Raw genomic sequence first — 19876 nt, 5'->3', positions numbered from 1 at the left:
CCTCAATGGGAAGGGAGGAGATGATTTGAGGAAGATTGACCATGTGAAAGTGGAATTTGCAGATATACATGTTCAAAGGCCTTAGATCCAGGATGGGGCAAAGGTCTCCTCCTTTCCTTGGTACCACTATAGTTAGTGGTACGGGACCTTTTCAGCCCAAAGTAATGTCTCTCTGCCCTTTTGGGTGTTGGGGTGTATGACGCTGCTGCATGCCAGATCACCTGGGTTGGTTGTAAGATTGCATTGTGAATTGGCAGTGCCACTTGTGAATGGGTCTGTTGGCTGAATGATATCTAGGAATTCATCCTGGGTGGTCTGTGACGTTCTCTGCTTGCATGCTGAGGACTGTTGCCTTTCTCTGCAGGAGGTCCTGATACTGGCCATGGTGATCTGGTGGTGAGTGCGATGGAGGGATGAGAGCTTCATCCAGAGAGGATAACGCTCTGGTTGAGAATGGTTGCTCCCACCGTTCTGGCGGTACTGACAGTGACAACTGGCGCCCCGTGGTTCGTTATAAATGGAGGGAGGGGCAGTATACTCTGATAGGGGCCTGTAATGTGAAGGAAGAGGGGTTGCTCTCTGGTCATATTATGGGTCCCAGCCATACTCGTAAGGTCGATGTTCCCTTTGGGTCGGAGGGCCCTAAGGGTATTGGAACCAATGCCCCTGTGTCAGTGCATACATTGGTGGACTATACAATCGCACCGGTGAGAAAGCTTGGTCCGGATCCGATGACCAATCTGACTCTGATTGGTCCAGGAAGGGCAGTGCCATTGGAGCGGGCAGAACTGGTTCATGTGGTCTGCTAGGTTGATGTGGAAGGTGATGGTAAAGGAGCAGTAGTTTGTTGGCCAGGGATGATGGCTGTGCAATGCCAGCCGAATCTCATTGTTGTGGGGAGCCCTCAAGGGACAGAAACAGTTCCGCTGTCAGTGTCAGAGACAATAACCAACGAAGTTTGTGTGGTACCAGGAATGGAATGTTGGACAGACACATTGGGGTGGATGGTACTCAGGGCTCCGGGGGTGTTCCTGCAGCTGAAGTGGTGGTTGACACCGGTTTGTCCTGGTGCTTAGTCTTACGTTCCTCCTTGGATCTTTTTAGCTCAGTGTGCCGGTATCCATCTGTGACTTCTCACCTGGTTCCTCCTGGCTCGGGGAGGGAGTGCTGCGTTCAGATGTGGTCCCTCTTGGGGATCCACTCTTATGCTCATGACTATGTTTCCCGTGCACACGATGGGTTTTAGTTGTTACTGTCGGTTCTGCTGGTGCTGTTCTAGCAGGAGAGGCACTCACCACTGGTGCAGACAGATGCTCCGATGGGTCCATCAGTGCCACCTCTTGGTGCTCAAGTGGCCGTATGGCCTGATCCATGAGGTGTTTTCTTAGTCTGAGTTCCCATGCCTCACGAATCCAAGTTGGTAAAGTGAAAGGAGTGTTCCGACTCTGGCCATGCGGCGGTAAAAGGAAACTGAAGGGATGTCGACCCATGGGGTCTCCTAACACCTCAAACGTGGTGAATGCACAATGCACACGCGGGTCAATGGAGACTACTTCAAATAGTTCTGGCTCCGACTCATGGTGCGCATGAACGCCCACTTGTGGAATCCACATAGGGACCAACACTCAAAGAAGAATCATAGATTACACAAGCATTTAAATCCTAGAATGTGTCCTGTTTTCAGAATCCACAGCTAGTTTCCTATTTGAAAGAGTGATGGTAAATTAGAGAGGCAGGCACCATCTGGTAATACAAATAAAAATACAAATTACTATTATTATTATTAATTGTGTAAATGACTAACACTTAAGACAGATGTTGAGACAACCTAAATTCATCAAAGGGTTTTTTGAGGTGACCACAGATTAGTCATGCCTGAGGTGACACAGAGACAGCCATCTTGACTAATTCAAAATCCTTACTCCCTTACTCTCTGAGAGGCACTCTGCCAGCTTTCCCAATATCACCCTATAAAACTGGATATGGTGGGGTGGAAATATATGAAATCCTGTGGGACCCTATAGCAAAAACATATGTATACACTATCAGACAAACCAAAAATAAATCCCCATGGTTGAAGACCAAATAAATGAGCTGTCCACTTTCATCTAGGCTGGCAGGTAATTGGAATCAATTTAATCCTATGTCATTAAAAGGAAAGCAGCTTTTTAAATATTGAAATCCTCAACATATTATACAGATGCATAGAAAACAACTCCTTACTGTGGGGTCAGGAGAATCCTTTTCCTTAAGACATAAAGTAAACATATCCAAATATTTCCTCTGGCAAGCCTCAGCCTTCTTAGTGTTTACTTATTAACACCTTAAGAGTAAGACATAGTACCTGACTGGCTAGAGCTGTGTGAGGAACAACAGTCCAAGATTCTGTGCAGAAGACTAAGCCAATGAAAGGAGGCCAACCTACAGATGCAGATATGATCCGAAGATACCACAGATCCTAAACACTTCTCATCAATGCCAGAGTTACCAGACTTACAAATGTGCAAGGCCTTCTGATGGAAGAAGTTGCACTCCACAGCACCAGCCAAAATAGTTTTGTAGTAATTTTCTTGGGGTAATATTAGGATGAAATATGAACTGCATATTATGCTCTCCTACACTCTCAAGTTTACTGAGCCATTCTCTTCTTACATAGGCCTTTTCCACATCTTGCTCTTCTCGGGAAGACTCATCTTTTTCTGCTCTCTTGAGGACAGGAGTTGAAAGCTTGACATCCCAATACTTTGAGGGAAAGGGTCTATAAATCCTGAACTGCTTGGACTGGAGCAACAATAAGAAGTGGTGAGTGACCAACAGGTGAATCTTTCTGTGCCTCTGAAGTCAGGCAGCAGATGGCAAATTTCCAAGTCAACCACCCAGCTCTCTCTCTTCTCATCATTTATGCCTTATATTGTGTGTAAAAGAATGACACTCGGATCCTAAGGTAGAGTTCATGCCCAAACAGAGACCCTGCCATTGGCTGCTCAAGACCACATGGTTATTCATGTGGCACTTGTAATACTTGTTAGTGTTATGTAAACAATATCTTCAATAATTTTAACAAAACACAGCAGCCAAACAATCTAAGCTGAAAACAAAGATGAACTCTAATTTAAATCAATCTGATTTGGTACATGCTTTTAAAGAAGTTTTTCATCTCAAAATCTCAAACATCCCTGCATTCCACATGCAAATCAAGAAAATGCCTTAGCACTAGAGATTGTTCAAAACAGGAACCACTGACTGTTAGCGGACTTAAGATCAGGATCTCAAGATCCAAACCGACCCCTATGGTTTTGGTGAGATACTGAACTGGAAGGCACTGTTTTGCAGATTCCAGTTTGCATATGACTGAAATTTTATAAAAACACTGAGGGCGTGTCTACGCTACAAAGTTAAATCGACTTAATTTAAGCCGACATCTAGCCACTGCAGGAGACAGTTACAAAATATCTTTCTCCCCTGTTGCACCAGAGGCAGACCATGCCTGGAAAAGGAAGGACAAAGAGGTTGAAAAGGAAGGAAGGGACGTAGGCAACTGCAAGAATTGTCAGCTCACCACAGGTTCCTTGATTTTGAAGTACCTTATGCAACCAACCAAATAATCCATGCTGTTAAGGCTATGGATCCCAGAATGTGGAGATTACAGGCAAATGACAGAAAGCTTCCCGACTTCCAGAACTTAAGGCCCATAGCAAAATTTAGGAAGTTTTTGTTTCTGACAGGAGTGAGAAGCACAACAAACATGCTTAATTTAAAATACGCCAAATCTTACTCACTAGAATTTGACCAAACTGAAATTATCTCCAGTGGCTTTTACACTCTGCCCAGGTACTTTTAACCCTTCACAGTGACTCTCCTGCCACAGAGATCCTGCTAGAGCTCAGCATTCCTCTGGAGGGAAGCTATACCTCGATTACCAAGGAGCTGAGCACTCCTCCAGGACTCTAACACCACAAAACATCCACCTGGAGCATGGCTCCCAACCAGACTGTAGCCACAGATATGGCTAGAAAACACAACACATCACACTGCCCAGTGCCACTCAAGACACCAGGAAAGATGGACTTACTTATAAATGGTCACTTACACCAAAAATCACAAAATATTCAGGTTGTGTCCAGTCCCAAGAGACCAGATCAATTAGTACCCTAGATCGAACATCAAAGACAACTCCTGTAGCCAATCCTGTAATCAACTATCTAAAGGTTTATTAACTAGGAAAAATAAGTAACAAAGTTATTTACAGATTAAAACAAGCAAACATACACACAGATGAGATGCAATATGAATCCTAAAGAGTGACAAAGTTGTAGTGATCTGTCAATTCAAAATGTCTTTCAGGGAGAACCCAGGGAGATGTAACCCTGGGGATCTCTGGCTTCAGTTTAGTGTCTCTGGCCCTGTGAGAGTTCAAACAGCAAAGAGATGAAAAATCTTCATGTCAACTATTTTTATTTTCCTCTTCCAGAATTCAAGTTAATGGGATAAGGCCTTCTGCACATACTTCTCCACAGGCAGATGGCACAATTAACAAAGTTTTGTCTAATAATGGTCCACTTCATTTTTGATAGTCCTGCTGGATGGCTGAGAGAGACAATTCCCATGCCTGGTTCACAAGTTCAGAACAAACATTTTCAAAAAGTTATAAAGCAAAACTTGCTTATTTCCGTATGGCATGGAATGCAGACATTACAGGTGAGATTAATGCATGCAGCAACTTACAAGCATTTTACAGCATCTAAACACTAAATACATTTTTATAAGACTAGTACCTATTCTGAACAAAACTTGTATATAGGTGAGCTAGTTTGGTTTCCAGTTCTGAGTTTGACAGTTCTTACCTAACACCTACAGCCTTGGCACTTGATTTACGAGCATCATATATACATATACAACACATACAATGATGGGTTCTACATCAGCTGTTACCACATAAGAAAGATCTTAGAATTGCCATGGATAAGTCTCTGAAAACTTCTGGTCAAAGTGCAGCAGCACTAAAAAAGGCTAACAATATGTTAGAAACTATTTGGACAGATATAGAAAGTAGACAGAAAATACCACAATGCCACTATATAAATCTATGGTGTGCCTACAACTTGAATACTGTGTCCAATTCTGATGGCCCTTTTCACAAAAAGGATATAGTGGAACTGGAAAAGGTTCAAAGAAGAGCAACAAAGATGGCCAAGAGTATGGAACGGCTTCCATACAAGGAGAGACTGAAAATATTAGGGCTGTTCATCTAAGAAAACAGAGGACTAAGGGGGATATGATAGAGGTCTATTAAAATCATGAATGGAATGGAAGAAATGAATAAAGACATGTTTATTTACCTTTCCACCGAACATAAAAACCAGGGGTCACCTGATGAAATTAAAAGGCAGCAGGTTTTATGCAAACAAGAGGAAGTACTTTTTCACACAAAACACAACTAGCCTGTGGAATTCGTTGCCATGGGATATTGTAATGGCAAAAAATATAACTGGGTTCAAAAAAGAACTGGATACGTTCATGAAGGATAAGTTCATCAATGGCTATTAGCTTATGTGATCAGGGACGCAACCCTATGTTTGCGGCTTTACCAGAAGCTAGGAGTGGAAGACGGGTGGATCGCTCCATAATTGCCTTGTTCTGCACATTCCCACTACAGGTCTGGTACAGGCCACTGTCAGAAACAGGATATTGGGCAAGATGGACCATGGTCTGACCCAGTATAGCAATTCTTATGTAAGGCTATTAACTGATGTACTGTTTAAGTGTTCAGGACTGATTCCAGTGCTAATTGAGTCAATGCTGGAAAAATAATTTTAGGGCTTGATTCAGAAAAAAACTGTTCTGAAAGAACTTCCTCAGCAAGCCAACCAACATACCCTTAAAATACTGACTGCAGCAGGGAATTGTAGAGCTGTTTGTGTGAAGGAATGTTCATGTAAATTAGCTCTCTGAATCTTATATTCTCCCCATTCTTAGTCCATCAATTAACTTCCACATGTCAACTCCAGCCAATGGGAGTCAAGATGCCAGGAGAATAGGAGAGAATAGGTCTAAAGTGCACATTTCAGTTTGTCAATAGCTACAAGGCAGATAGAAGTTATGTCTGGCATTGTAAACAGTATGATGTAGTGTGTTTCCTTCTGAAATAAAATCTAATTTCAGCATGCTTGCAACTATGCTAACATAGCATAGCTATAACAAGCAAAGTTCTCCTTCAAAGTAAATGTAGGAACCCTTTTACTGTAAAGAGAAAAGTTCTTTGTTACACTGTACCTTGAAATTCATCTCATCTTCCTGCATAATTTTAGTATCTTTAGCACCATTTATCTGAATGTACTTGGCAGATAAAACTTTTAGCTGTTTTTTAAATGAAATTGATTACCAAGAAATTTCTGCATATGCACAGTTTAAAATAATTCTATTCCTCAGGGTTTAAACATAGAGATGTCGCTATGCATGATAACTGTTTCATGTTAGTGAGTTACAACTATTCTGTCATAAGTATGAAATGCATTTGCTCAGAAAAGCCAAAGGCACTGTGAAACCTGCAGCAATCTCAGAACAGTAGGAAAAAATGCCTGCAAACTAGCTACTGCTAGGTAATGGCTCCATTTATCATTCTTAAATTTCATCTTTAATTAAAAATGGGATATTCTTTTCCATAAATAAAAAAATTGTAGATGGTCTCAGATTATCCCTTCTTTTTAAAAAAAATTCTGCCTTACCTGATGTCATATATAGAGAAGAATTATTCAATTGAATATGGTTACATCACTACATTTATTCCAGACAGAAGACTTTTAACTGTATCCCAAATAGATAAACACCACCTTTATGATACACAAAACCTGTTATTAAGTTAAAAAGAAATATGGTCATGGTGCTTAAAGGAAATACAAGATAACTAAACTTATAGCAAAAATATCCTTTAATCTTAACAAAAAAATGTTTAGACAAGTACTTCTCTACTGATTGGCCCTGATTATCCTCTCACAGTGGGATAACTCACCATTTAAAACACTGTGAAGTGGTTACATTGATGTAAAATTAGTGGAAGTGAGAGGAGAATTAGGCCCACTGTGGATATATCTTTCTTATATCCTAATAATTATTACAAATGATGCTGATAATAGGTCTCAATTTCTCCTAGTAACTCAGCTACAGAATGGAAATCACGTTAGTTTATGGAGTCATATCCACTGCTGTTTCCTTTATTCTCACTTCCAGTTCCTATTAGACTGGGATATAAACTTCAACAAGCAAGATGTAAAATGGAGATTAAGAGAGCTAAGAGGAAATCTGAAGAACAAATAGCCAAGGATATAAAGACAAACAGTAAGAAAAACATTTAAGTGCATCTGAAATAGAAAACCCTCATCACTGTCACTGGGTCCGCTAGATCACCAAAGTGTAAAGGGGGCAATCAAAGGGAATAAAGAGACTGCAAAGAAGCTAAATGATTTTTTCGTGAAGATCTTCATTATAAAGAATGATAAGGAAATACCTACCCTGTGGCTGCTTTTTTACATGTAGTGAAGATGAGGCAAATAAAGGGAAACTGGTGAATATACTTTATTTAGACTTTCAAAAGGCTTGTAATAATGTTAGTCACAAAAAGCTATTAAGAAAACATGAAAATAACAGATATATCATGGGCCTGGTCAGCACATAAATGGGAAACACTTAAGGAAAACAGAAGATGCTAAAAAACTGCTATTAGTGACTGATTAAGTGGCACTCTTCCCTCTGAACCAGAACTGAAACATGTCAGCATATTAGGTTTCACTGTGCTGTCTGGAGTGCCATCTTCCAGATGAAAAGTAAAACTGAAATCCTGACCACTTGTGGTCACTAGAAAGCTGCTGCCACTTTTGTGAAGAGTAGAGGTGCTAGCCACAATGTCCTACCTCAACTCCAATATGGATAAAGTATAATCTATTTACTTATCTTGCCTCTTTGGTTTTAACTGAATACAGTTCACTTCCTGTCCTAAACTAATTTGCAGTGTTTTTGTGTGCTGCCTGACAGATGCTGCATTTCATTCCAGATGTATTTCTATTTCTCTGGTGGGGAAAGCCATTTATATAATACAATGTGCATCACGAAAAGTCAAAAAATGGCATAAAATTTTAACAAAGATGTCTGGGATAGCCACATTACTTATCAATGGAGAAACCACAATTGATTTATGCAGGTCATTCCAAAATAGTGCCAGTAACATCTCTATATCATACCATAATATATGATGTATATTCTATATATTTCACAGAAAAAAATTACTGAGAATATTTGGAGAGTTTAAAAATTTGTACTGGCACTAAATTGTATCATTTGCTTCTGAAACCAGGTGTGTTAGTCACTATGAGTTCACATATTCTGGCCATGAAGGAGAGAAAAATTATATGACCAACAGAACTTTAAAACCTCTAAATATTATCTAAAGTAGCTTTTTCTTTGCATAAAGTTGCAATTTTAAGATTCAGTTAATTGGGATCTTCTGTGTTGGATGCAAAATATATCTTATTAGAAAGCTGGGACTCTCTCATTTCCAACTGTCTAAAGCTCGCAAATGTTTTACACACAAGATATTGTACCTCAAACCTGCACTGGCCCAAGAGTAAACATTGCTTTTCCTGCACCTCAGGCCAATATCATTTTGGGGAATAATTCTGCATTTGGAGGAAAAGAAGGAACATTTTTATTCCCGGTGTCTTTAAAGAAATACAAAATGTATTTGAAGCTGTATAGAGGATCAAAAAATTAGTAGTAGTCCTGGCTGAGACAGATTATTGATCAACTTGCTGTTAGGCATGATAAATGCGTTGTATTCCATAGTTCTACAATTTATCACAGGGATACCTCCACCCTATATCCTATGTGTATACAGTGTATTTAGGGAAGACATGATGGTGTGATTCATTATAAAGTTTTATTAACATAGTTTCTGAGATGTACACATTACTCAAGATAAGCAAAGCCAACCAAATTCAGGCCTTTAAAACCTTTACAGTATACCACACCATCAAACAGTCTACATACGTCCATATGTTACAGAATAAACTATTTATTATTTCAGAATTTTAAACCTCCTAACATTTATTGATACTCTGTCATCTGCCAGTAAATCCAGATAAAAAATGGCAACGTACATTTTGGAAAGTTCTAAAATGATCTAAATAGCTTTTCTGTACATAATTATGAAGGGATTTAAGTCCAGTGTGCTCAAAATGGAGGTGGCAGTGCAGTGGTGAGAGAATGGTTGTCAGGGGATGCACTGATTCAGCACATCATAAGAGCAGCCACACCCCTGGGGTTCTATGGAGTCCTTAGTTAATATAAAGCTGACCTCCCACAAAGAAACCTCTGATACAGTGGTGGCAGAAACACTGTCTACCCTTCACCTCCATTTCCTCACCACCCAAAAGTAAAGCAGTACTTGCCTGCTAACTTCTTCGAGCCAGATGGGTTAATTAGCCCCTGGGTATCTTAGTGGACAACTCATTGAAGACATCTCCTCAATGCATAGCTATGATCAAAAAAACGTATTCAAAAGTTAGGATGTAGTATGGAGGGGAAGCAAGAGAGTAATACAGAAAATATTATACTGCCATTGTATATATTAATGGTACAGACTCATCTTGCATACTCAGGAGCAGAGCCTCACAATGGAGCTGGGCTTCATGGGTCCCAGGTAAGCGATCGTCAGCAAACTGCCAGGTGGAAGGTTGAGGACCCTGAGGACCATGAACCCTGGGATTGAGACCTGTGGGTCATTACATCAGATGCATTGCACTCAGGTAAATCATCACTTGCACCAAAGTAGTCTACCCCAGTGGCTTAAAAACCTCAGGTATACAAGGCTTTAGACAGAACATCTGACTATCCTAACAGGCTACTGGTCTGCTCTGGTCTCTAAGAGTCTGATCCAAAGCCCACTGAATTCAGTGGAAAGACTCCCATTAATTTTACTGGGCTTTGGATTAGGCCTGTGTTCAGAAAGGAAAAACCATAATGTTCATGTGGACAATCTAACAATACAATCTTGCCAATAACAGTTTGCATTCCGTAAAAATCCTTTTCACTATATACTAATTCACAAAATCCAGCCAGGCCTTAAGTACTTATTAAGAAAGCTAGATATTTATGGCACTGAAATATGAAGCTGTTAATCCAAATAATGAACAGACCAAATAGCTGACAAAAAATTGCAGAATTTATATTTTTAGGTTTAAAAATATTTGTAATTAGGAAAGAAGCAACACTGATTTCAAATATCTAGAATATTCTGGTTATAGGACACAGACTGAAAGACTTGCTCCTTTTTCCTTGAAACATAAAACAAGCATTATGGATTGGAATGAGGATCAAATAAAACAGATATCACATTCTTTATAACATAGTGCACTATATGTTTGTTATTTGAAAACAGAAACTAAGTCAATGACTAATAAATAAAAAAAGTAGACACAAGACAACTGTTCAAGAGGATAGACAAAATACGTATTAATATTATAAGTGTACGCTATAAGAATATAAGGTACTCTAAAAATCATAAAAAAGAAGAAAAGCTATAGCTTGAAAAAAGAACTTGTGTTTTCATTTTCTTATCAGAACATTTATGCTGAATTTCAGCAAATCTGTTACGTATCACACAGGTGACTGGCATTCCATGTCAGCACTCTAACTGGATCCAAAAACTGTTGACTAGAATATAATTTTACTACTATTACTCACAATATATAACTTTGATAGCAACGTGTTCTGGTCTTGATATGTCAAGTAATAGAGGGCCCTCATCAAAATGTAATCCTCCAAAAAAATTAAGAGATATTGTGTAACTTCATAACAGGAAGCTAACATGAGCTATTAGACCTCTTTCTAGGGCCATGTAGATGATCCTATTTATTCACTTTCTGCCACAGAAGTGGGATAAAGTTTGGGATGACAAGGAATGAAACTTGCAAGATAAATTAGCTTTAGAAGATAAAATTAGCCTTAAAATAAGAAAACAGCCAACAATAAATGCCTTTCCTCCCTACAATCCCAATATCTTACATTCAAGGCCTGATTTTGATCTCATTTACAGTTTTACACCACTAAATTTTACAGACTTCAAAGCAGTTACTCTTGATTTACACCAGTCTGAGATCAGAATCAGGCTTTTCATGCATGTTGAAGAAATTAAAGAATAAAGCTTTTTTGGAGTGAAGTCGGTGAGGGGAGTTTATACAGAAAAATGTAAAGAAATCCTGTCACTGTTAAAATGAATAGCTACCATCTGTCAGCATTTTATCTTAGGCAAAGTTGATTAATGCAAAATGAATGCTTAAGATCACATTGCTGTCTGCCTGAATAATTTTCAGGTAGTTCAGTTCTAAAATTATTATTCCTATTTTCAAACATAGTTTTACTTTTTAACTTTCTGTTCAAAGTCCTCAGTCGTCAGACTTAGGAAAAAAGAACATCCATTTCTAATTCCATGATACTGCACTAGTGCTCAAAGAGTCAGGATTTTGCTTTTGGTTGCTTAGTGCTGCTGCTACAGCAGGGCAGATAATCTGCTCTAAAAGGGCAGTTCCATGTCAGACTTCACAAAAAAATCCCAGGCAGTCTCTTCCAGTAATACTGAAAACTAAGACTGCAATTTTGACCAGTCTCATTTTGGATAGAGAAGCAGATGGCTATGCTATTCAAATAACTGTATTCTTAGCCTTTGCCATTTATTGTAAAAAAGTTACCTTTATTTACAATTTAATTCAAAACTGAAATATCAAATGACAAATTGTCTGGATGCACAATTTAACATAGTTTAGTCTTTCACAGTCTTTAACAATGGGGTTTGTTTGTTCATATGTAAGAGTTCTTATCAAAACATCTAGTAGAAATTGTCAGTCTTGTACTCAGTTATTTGCACTCCTTCTGTATTTCAGTCTCAACAACAAAATTATCAGAAGAAATTTACAAGAAACTCTTTCAGTGAAATTAATTTCATCCTCAAAAATCCCAGACCTACACCTATGCCACCACTATGGCTTAATCATATAGTCCCATCACAAGACCCTTTCAAGGAAAGATCATGGAGTGGCTGATATGGGACTTGATTATTAAAGAATTAAAGGAGGGTGATATAATGAAAGCTAATTAACATGAGTTTATGGAAAACAGATCCTATTAAACAAACTTGATTTTTTTTATAAGTTTGGTTGATAACGGTAAGAATGTTGATGTAATACACTTAGACTTCTGTAAGATGTTTGACTTGGAACTTCACAACATTTTGATTAAAAAACTAAAAGGATATAAAATTAACGGTTCACACATTAAATAAATTAAAAACTGGCTAACTGATAGGTCTCATTGAGTGCGTGTACTTTCAGTGGGCTCTTGCAGGGATCAGTTCTGAACAGGGATCAGCTATCTAATATTTTTATCCAATGATATGGAAGAAAACATAAAATCACTGATAAAGTTTGCCTATGATGGAAAAATTGGGGAAATGGTAAACAATGAACAGGATATTTACTGATAAAGAGTGATCTGGCTTACTTGGTAAAATGGGCACAAGCAAACAACACATGTTTTAATATTGCTAAAGATATACATCTAAGAACAAAGAAAGTAGGCCATAGGTATAGGATGGAGGACTCCATCCTGGGAAACAGCGACTCTAAAAAAGATCAGAAGTTCATGGATAATCAGATGAACAAGAGCTCCCAGTGTGAACCTGTGGCCAAAAGGGCTAATGTGATCCTTAGCTGCATAACAGGGGAATCTCAGGTAAGAGAAAAGAGGTTATTTTACCCTTCTCTTTGGCATTGATGCAACTGCTGCTGGAATACTGTGGCTAGTTCTGGTGTCCACAATTCAAGAAGGATGTTGACAAATTGGAGAGGGTTCAGAGAAGAGTGCCGAGAATGATTAAAAGATTAAAAAGCATGCTTTATAGGGCTAGACTCAAGGGACACAATTTGTTTAGTTTAATGAAGAAAGGTTAAGGGGCGACCTGATTACAGTCTATAGGTATCAATAAAAGAAACAAATATTTGATAATGGGCTCTTCAGCCTAGCAGAGAAAGGTATAATATAATCCAATGTCTGGAAGTTGAAACTAAACATATTCAGACTGGCAATAAGGCATAAATTTTTATCAGCAAGAGTAATTAATCAATGAAACAATTACCAAGGATCATGGTAGATTCTCCATCACTGTCAATTTTTAAATGACGATTATGTTTATCTAAAACAGTGGCTCTCAACCTTTCCAGAGTACTGTAACCCTTTCAGGAGTCTGATTTGTCTTGTGTACCCTAAGTTTCACCTCACTACTTGCTTACAAAATCAGACATAAAAATACAAAAGTGTTACACTATCACTGAAAAATTGCTTACTTTCTCATTTTTTCCATATAATTATAAAATAAACTGGAATATAAATATTGCACTTACATTTCAGCATATAGTGCAATATAAACAAGTCATTATAAAATTTTAGTTTGTACTGAGTTCTCTAGTGCTTTTTATGTAGCCTGTTGTAAAACTAGGCAAATATCTAGATGAGTTGATGTACCCCCTGGAAGACCTCTGTGTACCCCCAGGTTGAGAACCACTGATCTAAAAGATATGTGCTAGGAATTATTTTGGGGAAGTTCTATGGCATGTATTATACAGAAGGTCAGAATAGATGATCACAACAGTCCCTTCTGGCCTTATAATCTCTGAAAGTTCCTCATCACAGTGAATATCACATTCTCTGCATAGACTGGGGTCAGTATTCATTATCCTTGGGTTAAGGAATTGAAGGATAGCTTCTGTTATAAGTCTATAGAAACTTATGCATCCAATGCAATTTTTAAAAAATGTGGCTGAATATAGTGCTCATGAAATTAAGAGAGTAATAATACACTGTCTCTGTTGCGGATAGTACAGGCATGTATATAATTAAGCAAGCTCTCCTACACCGTTTTCTCCAGGTTTAAGACCTGTCTTGGTTTCTCTTAAGCAAGATCTGCCTATTAGCAGTTGTACCAATCTGTATGGTGGTTTGGGAACATGTATATATGGGAAAAAAACCAAGACACATAACTTACTTTCACTTCTGATCAAATACAGTATTTGAACCCAAATATTCATTGGAGAGAGGCTAGTTCATTAACTCACCATGCAACCAAGGCCCTCATTTAAAATGTTCACAATAATAAATATGAATCATACACCAACTCCCCAGCCACTGAACTAAAAATTTGCCATGTCATGTAAATTTTGTAGTTTGCCACAGTTAGGAACACCAACTTGAAACTTAAATGAGCACTTGGTGGAAAATTGTTCAGCAATTCCAAGGAAACGACGTGTTCAATCTTCAAATGTACCAAAGTCCAACACACCATAATCTTCATGTAGTGCTACTAACACAGACACTGTATTAATTCATAGTATAAATGCAGTTCATTTCAATTTCTCTATGCCCTATATGAAAACATATACCACATAAATATATAAAAGAGATAACAGGGGAGGGGTTTTCCTTTCATGTAATTATCATTTTACCCAACTGTATGATTTATTACATTGTTTGTTTACCTATTATTAGGGATCAGATCCGGAGGCATGCTGAAGAACTGTGGAAGGTCTCAGCCACAGGAGAAATGATTCCACTGCATACAGAATCTCAGCCTGAGAGAAGCTGTGATGGGAGAACACACTTCCAATGTGAGACACAGAGCACTGCTTTGCTGAGGTCTTTCCATGACATCAGGAAGAAAATTTTGGAGGGCACAAGAATGGCTAGTGATTAAAAGAAAAATGTGCAAGGGAAATGCAGAAGTCATAGATACTACAGTTTGCCTGGGCTTTATGCAAGGGTCAAGAATAAGCTTGTGAAAATTTAAAAAAACAAAGAGAGAATGTGTGTTTTGGGACAGATAATCAAAGGCACAAATGAGCAGTTAGGCATCAACTTCCACTAAGAGGGAGAGTTGCCTCACTTCCATTTGAGCCTTCAAAAATCTACCCCAAGATGTACATCTTAAAGATTATTTCTCTTGGCTATCCAGAAAATACTCAGGACCCAATCTTGCTAATACTGATACAAGTAAGTAAATTTCAGCACATGAATAATTCCACTGATTTCATTGGAACTGTTCATACACTAAATTACTCACCTGCATAAGAATTTGTAGGATCAGGAATTAAATAACATTGTAAATAGAATGTTTTGGAAATACCAGTACATTTGTTTGTAAAACAAAATATTCTATAAAATAGATTTTTTCTTGTAGCAGGATAACAAAAAATATCAGATCTGAAATGCTCAAAGGTCTAACTAGCAGCCTTAGTTCTCAAATGGCTAAAATAAATGTTGGTTATATGAACAAAATTATGTATGTTCTGATTGTATACCCTTGGACTGTTTTATATGTTGGTGGATATTACATCCATCAGATTTTTTTTTTCACAACTCCATTCATTAAAAATAATTTTTCCCCTCTGTAAAAGTGTAATAAGCATACAGTTTGTCTTTTAAAATACAGTTGTCAAATTTCAAGGGGTAAATATACTTGAGCGTTTACCCTAGAGGTCTTTAAGGGCCAAAGTCTGTTAGAAATAATATCTGTTATCCATATGAACAGTTACCTGGGGGGCAGTACAGAATGTTACATGTTATATTTTTATTTTTTGAAAATAAGCTAGCAGAGCTATTAAAAACATAAACTTGAAGCTGCACTGCAGCATTTAACCCCTTTGTGCCTGCAGGTCCAGATATCATACTATTATTGCTTACATATTTCTGTTTTTGAATTAGCACTTTGTGCGGAGAACAAACTACCAGCAAAATGGGATCACAGGTTGTTTTTTCTCCATTTGTTGTTCTTGAAAAATTTTTTACAAATAGAAATATTTTTTTCTTTAAAGCAACAAACAGCAGAATCATAGAAAAAAGAAAAGGGACAAACTTTGTTTTGTTTTCTTTGTGGAATGTTGCAACAGTTCTAAGATTTCCAGTTCTTCAGTTCTTAGATTATTTCCCCCTGTGGTTAGTTACTTGGTTTCTAGGATTACTGTACATCTGCTATGTTGTGGTGAGCTTAGTTTTCAACAAAAAGTCCAGACAGCTAAATTCTACAACACATTTAATCAAAAACTACCAAAATGAAAATATATGCACAATTCCAGGGTATGTGAGCTCCAGAAAGCTGGGTAGAGGGCTCAGCCAAAGAGTTTAAAAAAAAAAAAAAAGTTTTGCAGCATGGAGCTGTATTTTGAGACTACCAGTCAGAGAAAAGCTGTATCAGACCATGTATCCAGTTCAAAATTTCTCCTCTGATTGATTTGTTTTGAGTTAGCCTGGGAAAAAGCCACTCCTCATGTTAGGGCGCTGGGAGACACAATGAGCATGCTCTAATGCAGAGATCAAAACACAAGCTTGTCTTCATAACTGCCCTTTTACCTGACCTTCCAGACTGTGTAGTTTGAAAGTTGCCTTCTGGAAACTGTATTATTCTTCCCATTCCTGATGTGAAGGAAAGAATCACTGAAATCCAACTCAATCTCAGGAGAGAAACTTCATTTTCTCCCAGAAACCAGAAATGTAGTGAAGAAATAAAATGCCACACCTCTACCGCTCAGAAACAGACAGAAGAGAGACAGGAAAAGAGGACATCTTTTTTCAGAAAATGGGGAGGTGAATCAAAAAGCCCAATCTCTTCTCCTCCCTGTCAGTCAGGAGAAGGAAGAAAAAAGCTGAAGAGCTACATTGTCTACAATAGAGTTGCACAGATGTAGTATCTTGAACTGATGTAAATTCAACTCAGACATCTCAGTTCAGGTCAGGGCATTGTAGAATGATCGTATGCATCTCTGCAAGGCAATTTTATTAAGTGAATTCTTAAAAGTTGAGTACCACTCTTCTAGTACATCAGTCAATTAGCCAGCATCAGTTTTACTACCCAAATCTACTGGGAATGAAGTAAGGGTTCTTTCTCCTGCCTGATCCTCATCAAGGTTTTGTCTTTCTCTAAGGAGGCAAATAAAGATTTGAGCTGGCTTACCTAGAGAATGTAGCATTTAACTGAGCCTTGAATATCTGGCTATTTTTTCTTCCCTCTGTAGAAAATCATCCACTTCACTATATGACAGTTGCATTTGTTCTACAAGAACACAGCATATCCTTTGTGTCTGGGAGGTGATATACCTTCTCAAGGTTGCAAATAAACCACACCCCATGGAGCCCATATGTGATGTGCCCTACCCTATGAAAACTGAAAGCATCATCTCAATGACCCTCTCTTCAACATTTTTATTTCTAGGTGACTCCCAGAGGTCCTTCCTCAAAACAAGGTGCTCGTTATCAACCAAGTCACCAAGCCCCACAATTTACAACATAGATTTAAAACAATAAGACTAGCTTCATTGCTTATAACTGATTCAATGTTTAAGATTTCCCTGGGAGATTGCATGTCTGCTCTCTGATACGAAGGTATGAACAAACTGTCACCTCTGAATCTGACGGGTAATAGTAAAACTCCTGAATTTAAAATCCAAAATTCCTGAGACCACACTCTGCTTCAAAAGCACTTTTTAGACTTTTATTTAGCTCATTTAATAATATCTGAGCACTAGTTGATCTGATTACTTTCCATGTTTAGCAATAGCAATATTATTCTCAGGAGCATATACTAATGATATGTAGATTTATATCAATATTTTTGGACATATAAAACAGCCCTTTTACATAAACATCAACATCCTGAATAGAAGATATATCTTGAAAGATAAAGGAGCAAAGAACATTAAAAAAAATCTTTGCAATACTCAGTTACAAAGTAGTTCTGCATTTGAAACATTTGCAACCCTTCTGTTTTATCCTAAACACACATTGTAACAAAATATTTATGAAATATTATTGATCTCTATTGAAAGAGCACATGGAAGTATAAGCAATTCTTGATCTCAGGGTAAACAAGTCACAAATAATGTTTGTATGCAATTTTAAATTTAAATGTATGCAAATTTGATGTTTTTCTTCACCTCTCCAAAATTAAGGAATATTTAAAAATCTCTCTCTAAATATATGTCTCTCAAAGTTTCCAGGATGCAGTTTCACTCTATTAATTCAGTCTCAACAAGTTACTACTGGATGGGAAGCATTTACTAGATGGTTGCTTGAATGACAGTAAACTAGAAGTAACAATCAATATTGTTGCCCACTAGGAGAAAGTCAAGCAAACCTTATAAGACAGACTGATGCTTTCTATCAGGAATGAATTTCTATCTGAAACACTCAACTACAAACCAAACATAAAATGTGCAAATGAAGTAAAAAGTACCTCTAATCAGTTTTCCTCTCACCAGTCACATCAGCACTTTTTCCTGATCATTTTATCTCACATATGATGAGACCCTTTTTAATATTATATCTTTGTGAACTTTGACAATTTGATTCTGTGTGATCAAACACTAACAGCAGCAGCAAAGAAAACACGTTCCCCTCTTTAAGATGCTCTATTGGTTAGTTCAGATTTATTTGTTGTCAGTGAAGGTTATATTTGCACATAAGCCTATGACAGATTGCAAGTTTGTAAACTTTAAGCAAGTTTTCAAGCTGCTGGTATTTTTTCTGAAGATGTAGGTTACTTGACAAATTGGAGTTAAGTTATCTGGGGTCAATGTAACTGTAAGTTAAACTAATGAAGTGTATGCCTGTGAATGATGTCTGATTAGTTTAATACAGCTAGTGCTGGACAGCTTGGGCTGCTGACCTTGAAGGAGCATAGATAACATTGTGATGCGTTGGAGGATGCGGTTGTGATGCAGAAGAAATTTACATAACAGTTTGTCATATATACTCCTCCAAAATAAAATTGTTGCAAAGAAAGAGTAATGCAAAACCCACACTCAAATGCCTCAAGACAGACAGAGGAAAAAAATAGTTACAATAATTTGGTAGCAGTTTATTTGAAATGAAAGCAAGCAGCAGGCCCAGTAAAGGTGTATTTTCTACACTAGTGTTTTATATATTCAAACTGCTGAGGAATGTAAGATTAAATATTATGTTCCATAATTTGTGATGGATTCAGATTTAATGTAACATGGCCTTATATATGCTGCAAAAATCATTTTCCTCTCCATCTGTGTCTAGTATCTTTACTTGTTATCATTGGAAATAGCAAACATTAGCCCCAGTTTTCAACTGGGATCTGCTAGCACATATCCCTGCTCTCATGCGGAGTCCCATGAGGTCAGTGGTAAGCAGTCTAGGTGCAGAGGTCCATGCTATCAGATACCAATGCAGCAGGAGGGCTTTTGTGTAAGTAAACGAACTGTTGCCAGTAAAAAAAAAAAAAAAAAAAAACCATTTCATTGCTGAATCAGTGATGTTCTTGTTTGCAGTCACTGAAATGTACCATTTGGTGCATTCCTGTTCAACAGAATTATCTTACAAAATCTTAACTGATCGCGAGGCTGATTGAATAGCTAATTTCAAGCCCACCAAGTTCACAAGTGACTGGAAGTTTTCATTATATGATGGCTATGTGGTGTCCTGTGTGTATTTAGTTTGGTGATCTTAGTTCAGGTTCCATTTGTTAGGTATCCACATAAAAAAACCAACCAACCAAACAGAATCTGCCATCCTCATTTGTGGTCACATTACAGAGCTCAAGGTCTGAATAAATCACTGAGACTGAATTACCCTCTGATTCCTTTATGTCACACATCTATACAGCACTCAGGTTACCCTACAGATAACTTGGCATGACACTGTTGGGAGCTTGCACTGCCAGTGTCTGTGCATTACTCTGCCTGATCTGTGGAAAAATAGGACTCCAGTCCCAAAAGCTGTCAGTCTATTCCTTTCACCGGCTCTAAACTCACTAGACAAT

At 37.8% G+C, this 19876-nt stretch overlaps 1 protein-coding gene across 4 annotated transcripts in view; it reads right to left on the bottom strand.

Annotated features, from left to right (window-relative positions):
• Positions 1-19876, bottom strand: part of GTDC1 (glycosyltransferase like domain containing 1) — a 195156-nt gene that overhangs the window by 174818 nt on the left and 462 nt on the right. Inside the window, exon 1 of one of the 4 annotated variants that reach the window (XM_067549500.1) lies at positions 14577-14620. The exons of the other annotated variants lie outside the window; for them this stretch is intronic. Within the exon in view, the coding sequence (XP_067405601.1) occupies positions 14577-14605 (29 nt within the window). The 5' untranslated portion in view covers positions 14606-14620. Of the gene's footprint in view, positions 1-14576; positions 14621-19876 lie in introns of those variants that run through there. 4 annotated transcript variants of the gene reach the window in all.

The sequence above is a fragment of the Emydura macquarii genome, unplaced genomic scaffold (assembly GCF_026122565.2).
Source record: "Emydura macquarii macquarii isolate MOO-44397 ecotype Brisbane River unplaced genomic scaffold, CSIRO-AGI_Emac_v2 contig_1253, whole genome shotgun sequence".
Classification (NCBI taxonomy): Eukaryota; Metazoa; Chordata; order Testudines; family Chelidae; genus Emydura; species Emydura macquarii.
This window is presented reverse-complemented; position numbering and strand designations above follow the sequence as displayed.